The sequence below is a fragment of the Sprattus sprattus genome, assembly GCF_963457725.1.
Source record: "Sprattus sprattus genome assembly, chromosome: 10".
NCBI lineage: Eukaryota > Metazoa > Chordata > Actinopteri > Clupeiformes > Clupeidae > Sprattus > Sprattus sprattus.
This window is the reverse complement of record NC_137908.1, coordinates 10,179,066-10,190,164: the sequence shown is the minus strand read 5'-3', so window position 1 is coordinate 10,190,164 and position 11,099 is coordinate 10,179,066. Positions and strand designations below refer to the sequence as shown.

The following is an 11,099-nucleotide window of genomic DNA, read 5'->3' as shown; positions in this document are numbered from 1 at the left end:
TTAAGCTGAATTTTCGTGACAAACTTATAATATGCAAGAGCTGGATGGAAACCCAGCTACTGAAAATCTTTTTTTTAAATCAATCTCAGCTTTGAAGCACACAAGATTGAAAGCAGTTCGCAAAATGCTCCTGATGAGCTAAATCAGGTGTGCTCTCCTAATCAAGAGTGGCTCTCAGTGTTTTGCATATCCGACTAAACTCACGAAAGATGTAAAACCACAGGGCAAGGAATGAGAGCGCCTGGTATATGCGTGACCCATGTGACTTTCAAGTGGCTCAAACGTTTATAGGAGCGTCCTTTTTGTCTTTTGCATTTCCACTGCGGTGCAGGAACTACTGGGCCTAATGAAGCTATTTGATTACGATGTCAATTCTGAGCAGGAAAAACCAACGTTATATTTTGTCCAGCAGCAGCACCAACATTAGACTGTTAAACCAGATAAATTCTATTCTATTCACACAAAATAGGATGACCGCAAGGTCGAGTCGTCAGTTAAAAATGTGAAAGTTGAAAGTTGCTAACACTCAGTAAAGTGGCTTCATGACAGAATTATTAGATAAATGAAGAAACCTGCACCACTGTTGATTAATTCAAGTCTTTAGTTCAGTTCACACTGAAAGGGGTCCTACAGGGTTAGTTCCTGTGGTTAATACACGTACCGCAAGTTGCCCTAAAAAGGCCTGCAGTGGAAAGGCGCCTTACGGCCGCATGTTTTTGTATGTGGTATCACAAAGGAAGGATTCACAGGTCTCTCTCTTCCTCCTTTGCACATGCGTGTCCTTGGGCAGTGTGAAACTGCAGTGACACACTGATACTGCCCCATTTCCTGTCGGGAAAGCCACACTTCCCTCTCCTCCCCTCTCTACGCTGTCCTCTACCCATAAAACCAGGGAGAGAAGCTTTCTAAATCAGCGCTGGATCACAGGGACAATGAGTCACACATGTGACTGTCAGTGAAAAATCCAACCTCACCCACACCACACCACAGCGTGGGAGCCAAAGATGGCCATCCCAGGTACAAAGTCTCACTGTGGCAGCATTCCCAGCCTGTGTAGAGAGGTGTGTATTTATACACTCTGTTTTTGACTGTCAAATAGGAGGGGGGAGGTGTAGACTCAAATGAGGGAGAACACACAAATCCAATCAAATACAGAAAATGTAAAACTGAGGGTGTTTGAGGACTGAGTGGGGTATGTTCTTGGAAGGGAGGGAGACGCAGGTGAGAGGCCAGTGCAGACCAAGGGTGGCCATATGAGAAGTGCTCCATCCACCTCTAATGAGAGAGGCCGATTCTGGCCTGTCACACACACACAAAATCACACAGCTGGCTCTAACCTAAAAAGTCCCTGCTTTACATAACACCACCACACCCTCACCTCCTCTTCCCTCTCCTTCCCTCCACAGGCACTCTCTCCACTCAATTTCTCTGAAGCCCATCCAATTTTACCGTTCCCCTTTCGTGACGTTGCAGTTTCTGTGTCCTCTGTTGGCTTGGTAGGAGCCTGTTTCATACCACAGGTCTTAGAGCAGAAACCATGACTCCTTCCTACCCCTGCCCCCAACACACAGGCACACAGAAAGAACTACAGTCCTTGGGGTGGTTATTTACAAAACATCAGCACAGGCTTTACTGCAACTCCCAGTCACCTCCAAACTACATTTACTGACATTACATTAACATTAGGCTGCCGAGAGGGCTAATGATGAAAGACAGACACATAAAACAAAAAAACAAGCCTCTAAAGTATGCCTTTTTTTGAAAAAGCCTTCAAGGCAGTGGATTCATTTAAAGGTGGGACAAAGCTCTGTACTGTGCAACCTCTAATGAACACACTGGGAATAGCAGCGTGTGTGTGAACCACAATACCCATGGTGGGCAGACAGGGCTGGGTGTGGCGCTCTGAGCGAGGAAGGGGGTACCATGACGACAGCAGGGTGTGTACAGGTGTGCTATTGTCTGCGCTTGACAGCGGGAGTGGTGGGGTGGTAACCGGACACCTGCCGACAACTGTTTACCCTGGGGTTGTTGCTATGCATCCTCTTTCCAACTCCTGATTCACACGCTGGGTAATTGCTTTACTCATGGTTTGCTCAAGGTGTTGTATTTGTGTGTCAGCAAAACAGAACCCACACCCAGACACACACACACACCCACCCACACTCACACACGACGTTCTTACCTTTCTTGACCTTCTTCTGCAGTTTGATTGTGTCTGAAGACTTCTTCTTGATATCTGCACGGGCTTTCTTGTACTCTGCAACAGAAAAGCTTGGGTTACTTCTCAATTGATTAAACCCTTTGAGTGAATTGCCTCTAATATGTGGGAAGAGGCTGAGAATGGATTTCTGTTCTCTTAAACAACAATGAATAATTAATAGAGGAATAATTCACCAAGGTCAATAGCTTAATAGGCTTGGGCACAGCTTTTGAAAAATAGATAACATTTGTCCTCTTCTCTTTACTTAAGGGCTATTATCTTTGGACACCTTCAATTTCCCTCCGATAAACAACCTTGAAGAGGCCGCATTTTTGCTGTTGATTAGAAACTCAGCATAGGGGACTGCTATAATGATCTCACAGCTGAGAAATGTGTGCTTTTTTTGCCAAACCATGCACATCCACAGCTCATCATGACAGCACACAGGGAGTCCACTTCACTGTACCTTTGGCATGGTCTTTATCCAGCAGACTGGCCACCTTCTTCCACTCCTCGATCTTCAGCTCCAGGGGACTGATCAGGTTATCCATGAGGGCCCTGCCAAGCACAAGCACAACGAGCGCTCAGTCAGCAGTCAGTCACAGCCAGGTCATCAGACGAGAGCTTCCTTATTCCCCTCCACCCAACTCAAACTCGACCACCAGGAACCACTCGTGCCGCAGTCACGCGAACCTCGCGCCCATTAAGCACAATTAGCAGAAAAGATCACAGGACGACATTGGAATCCCTTTTTTACTGAGTGAAACATTTTCATGCCAATTATGACATTTGTCAGAAGGTATGATGAATTCAACTGATATTTGAATGATATTTCTGATTTTACCTTAAGTTAAATAGTAATATTCTTAATATTTATTCATGGTTTTCCACTGATCTTTGATGGCATGCAATCCCTCCAGATCTGGTCCCTTTCAACCATTAACGTTATTATATTCATCTCATCACCGCTTGGAGCGAAAAAAACTGTGTACTGTTGAGCAGACACAGCCTGGGTTTGTGCTCCGGTGGAGGGGTAAGTGAAGGCTTTTCCCTCAGCGCCTGCTTGACAGTCAGACAGGAACAGACCCTTAGGAGGTGCAGTCCTGTAATACAGTGTGTGTGTGTGTGTGTGTGTGTGTGTGTGTGTGTGTGTGTGTGTGTGTGTGTGTGTGTGTGTGTGTGTGTGTGTGTGTGTGTGTGTGTGTGTTAATACAGCTTCTTATCTGCTGCGATCAGCGGCTGTACATCGTCTCTCAATGTGACCACCCCATTACCCTCCAAGGTCCAGCCTCACGGCTCTAATTCCTCATTCCCAATTCCCCATAGCCCTGAACACCACACTGATCCCAATCACCCCCACTGCCCACAGCCCAGCGGCCTGCAGGCAGGGAATGGGGACGGATGGGCCTCGGATCAGAGGGAGATTGGATGTAGTAGGGGAGGAATTGGGCTTGTCAGAGAGCTTGCTGAAAAATGTCTGCCATTGTCCCAGTAAGGCGAGTCCCCATAAATAGACCCTGAGGTGTGTGATGGGATTCTAGAATGTGTGTGTGTGTGTGTGTGTGTGTGTGTTACATGCATGATTCTATGTGAAATCCATACAGCCCAATAAGCATCCATACGCGTCTCCTAGATGATGCAATAGCTGCGTGCATCTTGCAATGCGAATGGGTGCAATAATAATGAATGGTATTGAGTGCAGTGCACTGTGCTTAGATGTGCTACATGGAAGTGTGTATGCAAAGACAAGATGCGGGGTGGGGGGGAGTGGGGAAATCAATCCCCAACTCATCCAAAATGCCAGTACAAGTCAATACCGCTGTTCCCCAGGCGATGACAGCACCGAGAGCAATTATCACCGCCTCAGCGGGGCGGGACACGGCGCCAAAGGCCACTGCACGCATCTGTCTGTCGGTCGCTGTCGGTCGCTGTCTCCCCACACGACCGCACTCTTAACGATTCATGTCGCTTTGTTCTACAGATGACTATTCGCCACATTGCTGTGCAGTCGTCATCAACCATGCCACCATAACCATGGCAATGAGCAGAAGGGTAGTGGCTTGTTCTGTTTGACACTGTGGGACATGAAGTGGCATTTAGGTCATGCCAGTTTCTGGCTGTTCTAGCCCAGAGGTGAAAATCTCAGCAAGTTAGGGCATGCATCATAATTATGAGACCCGCTGGGACTGAAGGGGGACCTCTCATTCTCTCATTCTCTCACCTCACACACACACACACACAGTTTTTACAAGGAGAAACATTTCACCCAAATCACGTCATTCTCCATCCTCATGGCCGCCGCTTTTATAGGCTCTACCCTCATCTCATTGTTCTCGATTTCCCTTCAGGCACATTAAGGGACATCCATGTGGTGAGAGGAGTGGTACAGAGCTGGGCCAAAAGAGAGGAGGAGAGAGAGGGGGAGAGAGAGAGAGAGAGAGAGAGAGAGAGAGAGAGAGAGAGAGAGAGAGAGAGAGAGAGAGAGAGAGAGAGAGAGAGAGAGAGAGAGAGAGAGAGAGAGAGAGAGAGAGGGAGAGGGAGAGGGAGAGGGAGAGGGAGAGGGAGAGGGAGAGGGAGAGGGAGAGGGAGAGAGAGAGAGAGAGAGAGAGAGAGGGAGAGAGAGAGAGAGAGAGAGAGAGAGCGCTGGGGCTGAATGCTGGAGGACACTCACGTGGTGAAGAGCTTCATCTTGGTCTCGATGCTCCGGTGCCTCATGCACATCCGGGTCAGTGCCGAGCCGATTTCTTTTGTGGCCCCTGGAACCAACAAACAAAGAAAACATAGTTGGTTAAAAAGAAAACCAATCCAGGTTGAAAAATGCACAGCATCTTAATTAAACGAGTCCTCTACACGATAACGAGCCTTGAGGCTAATCTGGACAAAGCAGCCTTAGGCACAACACGTCTTAATCCGATTGCCCTCACCAGTGTTGCCTCACTGCTCTCCCTCTGCCTCTCCGACCGCCAAGTGGTTAAATACAGATCTGATTGGTTTGTTTGTTTCGTAACACAGAGCTGGACGAGGCTTGTGAAACACGTTCAGGCTCAGAGATTTAGAAGAGGGTGGACTGCTGTGGTCGGCTGCACAACAGACAACCATTTAGTTCTGCACACTTGCATGTGCACACACACCGTCTCACACCCACACACACCATTATCTTGACTTTGGTTGAGAGGGTACCCTCTACCCTTTCCATCTCAATCCTGTCTATAATGTTTAATTCTCAGGAGGCAAAAACATTTAAAGAGTTATCTACATTTTCATGAATTTTCATAAACCATGTTTTTTTGTATTGTGTATTCCAGGTAATATCAAATCACACTGCAGTTGGCTTGTTTAGATAAAGTACAAATATTTTATTGAACTCCATTAAACTCTTTATTTGCTTCACCACTTCAGCCTCCTGCCAACACTAAGCCCCATTGCTTCCCATTTCACACTACATTGTCTCTCCTCCAGTATCCTTATTTCCACGTGCTCTCTGCTTCTTACATATCCTCTCTCACACACAGTCTCTCCCTCACACACACACAGCGTCTCTCTCTTTCTCTCTCACACACACTGCATCTCTCTCTTCCTCTCTCACACACACCACTGGTTCTCACACACACACACACACACACACATACACACACACATACACACACACTGTCTCTCTGTCTGCCTGTCTGATTGTCTCTCTGCCTGTCTCTCTCTCTGTGTTTGTCTGTCTCTCTGTCTGTCTGTCTGTCTGTCTGTCGCTCTGTCTCTCTCACACACAGCCTCTCTCTCGGTCTGTCTGACTGTCTCTCACACACACTTTCTCTCTCTCTCTATCTTTCAGCAGCTGTTTCTGCAGGCCGTGAACACAGTCATCAAGGGAAAGAGGGCCAGACCGCTGAAATGACCTTGTCAGGAGATGCAGACATCTGCTTCTGATCTGTGGTCATTTATCAGTTTAACATCAGCACGGCCCTCTGAGACAGGAGAGAGGGTCTGCCTGTGTGTGTGTGTGTGTGTGTGTGTGTGTGAGAGAGTGTGTGTGAGGAGAGAGATAGAGAGAGAGAGAAAAAGAGAGAGGATGAACATCATGTGCTAAAAATAATCTGGTCATTACAAACTGTAAACCAATCCAGATGAGAAGGCCTTGGATCACAGAGCACAACAATCTGACTCACTTGGCGATGCTCACCCAGGCCTGTTTGGCCCTTTTAGGATAAACACACCAACACACAGGCTTGTTTGTGAGGTTAACGTACATCTGCTCGCTAAAACCATGCCTGCTGAATGTGCAGTCGCGTGACTGGGCGCGTACGTGTTGGAAGGTTTCATAGGAGGTTTGGGGAGCTCTCTTCCTCGTCTTGCCCAATCACTGCACGGGGTCTGGCCGCATTTCGTAACCACTTCACACCACACCCCTGCCAACCTTTACCAGCCAGTCACCTGCTTCATCCTATTATGCCATGGGATTGCATCTCACCACTTCCAAGCCTCTCTCCTCAAGCATGTAATCGACTCTGAAGAGAGTTCGGAACACTGCACTTTATCCACGACTAAATGTCACAACCTCCACTCAAGCTCGGCTGTGCTGACGAGACTGGGCAGGCTGGAGGAGGTAGCTGTGGCCCACGCACGCGTACAGGTGTAGGACGGGCCTCTGTTATAACTATCTATCCCGCCTCAGCATAGGAGAACAGCAGCCAGTGGAGGAGGAGCCTGGAATGGCAGATTTCCAAATCAGTCTCTGCAATCCACCAAGGCCAGCTGAGCGCTGGCTGAGCTAAACCCCACTTTGCTATCCAAATCCAGCAAGCAGGCCCCTCCCTGACGGGACAGGGTCAGAGCCACAGCAGCCCAGCCCTGGACAAAGAGGCCGCTCACACGGGCTGCCCTGAGACCTCAATAAATGGGCCTTTTGTAGCATCCCTGCCTCTGAATACAGATCACTTCCTATGAGACGGCCCTGAAGATAATACGCCTTTCACACAGAGAGAGAGAGAGAGAGAGCGAGAGAGAGAGAGAGAGAGAGAGAAAGAGAGAGAGACCATAACGGGATGGAGATGGAAAGTAGGAGTGAGAGGAAAGTGAAATGGTGGCTGGAGGATGTTAGAGGTAATACGCCTTTTAGAGAGAAGGAGAGAGAGCGAGACCGAGAGAGACAGAGACAGAGACAGAAAGAGAAAGAGAGAGAGAGAGAGAGAGAGAGAGAAAGAGAAAGAGAGAACATTCCCCAGTTACAATATTAGGTGGCATGCACTCCACGAACAGCCTCCCCCAGCTCCTCAAAAGGACAAAAAGGGAGCTCTGTTTTGCTTATCCATCAGATGAACACCTCTCACAGTCCACTGGGCCCATGATCACCTGAGCTCCAGGCTCAGTAACCCAAACCACCGCACTCACAGGCACGGATTAAAACCAAACACTACTTCTTCAGTGGGCGAGTAAGTACCTCCGTGACCTGGTGAATGGAGCCCTCTCAGAATGCTGCCCAGGCCATAATGGTGCATTACTCTGCTTGAATAATGTTAACATAAGAACTTACAATATCATGCATTTGCTCCACACAAGGTAGCTGCACTAAAAAAAAAAGGACAAAGCTGTTTTATTAAATGTAGGATGCACCTCGGATGGATGTTAGTAAAGACCACATTCACATGTGGAAATAAACCATGACCAAAGTACATATTTTCTGTGAGCAATGTAGCATCAAAGTATGAAAAGGGGGTGGCAAACCAGAAGGATGTTAATCATCCCACATCGTTCATGTTGACTCTATTGACATGTTTAAATTACTGCGGCCTGCACCAGATACACTCCAAGCACATAGAGCCAGACACTTGTGTCGGACTGGCTAAGAGTTAACACAGACAAGACCAAGCCCAAGCCCAACTCCTGTCTGTGTGAGTCTCATGGTCTCTGTGTGTCTGATAGGGTGCAGCAGGCGATGAAAGCAGGCATCACTAACAGGGAAAATTGGTAAATTGGTGAGGAAAACAGTTAGTCTTTTCAAAATCACATCAACTGGCTTCCCTGGTCCTAAGACTCATGATGACCCTGGCACAGACAGGACTTGTTTTATGAGAGAGGGAGGATTTCTTTTTCCTTCCCGTTTTTGTGTCAAACCACTGAGTTGAGCACTAACTCCCTCCCTACACTCACGCAGTCTTGCCTCCGTTTCATGCCGTTTTGACTACTTTTTAAAAGCAGAGCCTGAGTCAAGGTTGCTGAAGAGTAAGAAAGAGGTTCAAACTGTGAGATTTCTGCAACATTTAAACGCAAGCCCGCTCCTTACAGCCCCCACACACCATTCTGCCATGCAAATGGACCCATGATCTTACAAAGCCCCATAAATCATGGAGGAGAAATCGTTGCAGATTTTTCCAACAGCTTAATGTACATGTAATGCCGTTCCCTCACGGTATCTGAACATTACTGTCATAACACTGAATCAAGTGAACCTTTTTTTCTGGAGACTGGTGAGCAACTGTAGTCTGGTAGGCGTGAGGTGGTGAGTCATACAGCCAGAATAAAAATAAAACCCGTTCAACCATCATCACCACCACCACCATTGTACATCAGGAAAAGGGACATCTGTGGGCCTGTACTCCTTCTGGTAGTGACCAAAACTGTAAAGTTAAACCATGCTAGTAGACATAAAAGAATGACAAATGCCATTGTCAAATGTGATATCAGTATTTTCCCCGTTAGACACAAACTCTTTCTCTGGCTGAGCTGCAGGACTTGAGGTGTGAGACATACTTTTCTGTTTGTATGTACTTGTTTGAAATTATTAGAAAGATGTCTTATGAAAAGGCTTCACACTTTGTATTGGCTAGGGGCTAAGATTGAGCGAAGTCTTCCTTTTAATGTGACAAGTGATTAATTCATTTAGGGAGAAAACAGAGGGCTAATAACTACCTTCCAAACAGGTTTGAACACACCTCCTACAAAAGCCAACTGCCTATCTTGTGAAATCAAAATCTGTGCTAAGTGGTTAACGCTAGGTTGCATGGAGGGGGATTAACCCATAGGAGGCAGACCTGCAGGTTGGCCCTCCCATTACAGCTTCCCTGACTTTTTCCACAACACTTGGGAGGCGTCACAATAACTCACTGCCTGAGGGGCTCACGTGGTTGAGGAACTCCATGTAAACAGCAGGCAGAAACACCACTCTGCCAGAGCTGTAAGAACACATTTTCATATCTCAACTTCATGCTGTCCGAGGTGCACTCAACACACACACACACACACACACACACCAGGGTGGAGCACAAACACCAGTCTACCAACGCCTTATATTCTTACCTGTACAGATGACCCTATAGCTCTTTTGCATTGTGTAAGTATATACGCACATTTTCACAATATCTCAAGTATATACTGTCCCAGGTGTGCGCCACACCCACACTCACACACACACACACACATAGCAGGATGGGGCAAGTTTGATAATGAAACCCGTTCCACATAACCACCCACACCACACCACACGCATACACCAACTATTTTAAGAGGGATTCTGCACACACACACACACACACACCACCATTAAAGACCAGGCCACACCCTGTTATTCTGGAGCTGATCCACCCTCCATTACTTCACTTAGCCCTTCTTCCCATCCTAACTTTCCCCCTATCCATCCACGGAGAGGCCTGCCTCGACACCTCTCCAACAGGTAGCCCGGGGCAGATGGGATGGGTGGTCCGCCACACTTGCAGTGCTCTGAAAGATAGAGGGATCCTCTCTCTCTGTCTGTCTGTCTGTCTGTCTGTCTCTCTCTCTGTCCCCCAAGCCCCAGCTGCAACCAGTAGCCCGCCTCAGACAGGCCTAGTCCTGCCCTCACGCTGCCTCTTCCCACACCAGCGCTGACAGCATAGCAACCCCCTTCTCCTCCACCTGCCTGAACAAGGCCAAGAGGAAGACCGCAGCGTTGGAGGCAGGAGGTGTTGGGAAGCTCTGTCACCATGGCTCCCCACCCTCCTTCTCTTTAGGCATGACTGTTTTTTGCTGAGCAGAGAGACCAACCCCATAATTACAGTTCCATCAAACAAAAACTATTTTCAGTTTACTGTCAGTCAGTCAGTCAGTTAGTGAACAAGTGATTTGGCCTCCTGCAAGGGGAGGGACAGTGGCCTTACCGGTCAGGGCTGACATTTACACGTTTACAGAATTCTTCAGTCTTTCCAGGGACTTGGAGGATAGACAGAAGTACACTGTTCATTCTTGTGAGTAACTTAAAATGGAGCTGTCTGTGTGTGTGTGTGTGTGTGTGTGTGTGTGTGTGTGTGTGTGTGTGTGTGTGTGGACTGAGCTGAAGAGCATATGTCAAAGTTAAGCCGGCAAAATGAGCTGGAATGTTATCCACTTGTGTGCTTGACATGTCTCATCAAGTGCTCCATTTCTGATTCAGCTCAATGGTCTCCCCTGGCTATTAATAGCCACATGGGCTGAATAGAGATGGATGAACAGAAAATAAAGAGCAGAACAGTCTCACAGTACCTACTGAAAAAACGAACCACCTGAGAGAGAGAGAGGGGGGGGGGGGCAAGCGAGAGGAAAACAAAAACATAAATATTTCGACTATAGAACTATTTCTTCTACCTATAAAACATACATCTTGATTCAAGTTTTTTTGGGGGTGAAAACAATGGCCTCCACATGATCCTTTTGATACGTGATCCTCCTTTCAACGGCAGAATATATTAAACAATAGCAGCCGTTGTTCTGCCGGAGAGTGTGCAAACGTTGGGTCTACGTAGGCTACTTGAGGATTTCCGGTTGCATTTTAAGGCGCTTTCCATTGAAAGTGTTGTTTAAATCACTGCATAAAGGCCTGATTGAGGGAAATGCAAGCGGTCTAGTCAGTTCATGTGGCCGAGGTGAACTGGTCCGAATCCAAAACTCACGCTATGACTCC

At 47.4% G+C, this 11,099-nt stretch overlaps 1 protein-coding gene across 1 annotated transcript in view; it reads right to left on the bottom strand.

The window, feature by feature from the left end:
- The window catches only part of mtss1 (MTSS I-BAR domain containing 1), a gene marked incomplete at its 5' end in the record, with an annotated part of 62,276 nt that overhangs the window by 24,498 nt on the left and 26,679 nt on the right, over positions 1 to 11,099 (bottom strand). Inside the window, 3 exons of the mRNA XM_080846769.1 lie at positions 2,183 to 2,257; positions 2,667 to 2,758; positions 4,872 to 4,956. Coding sequence (XP_080702895.1) covers positions 2,183 to 2,257; positions 2,667 to 2,758; positions 4,872 to 4,956 — 252 coding nt within the window. The remainder of the gene's footprint in view (positions 1 to 2,182; positions 2,258 to 2,666; positions 2,759 to 4,871; positions 4,957 to 11,099) is intronic.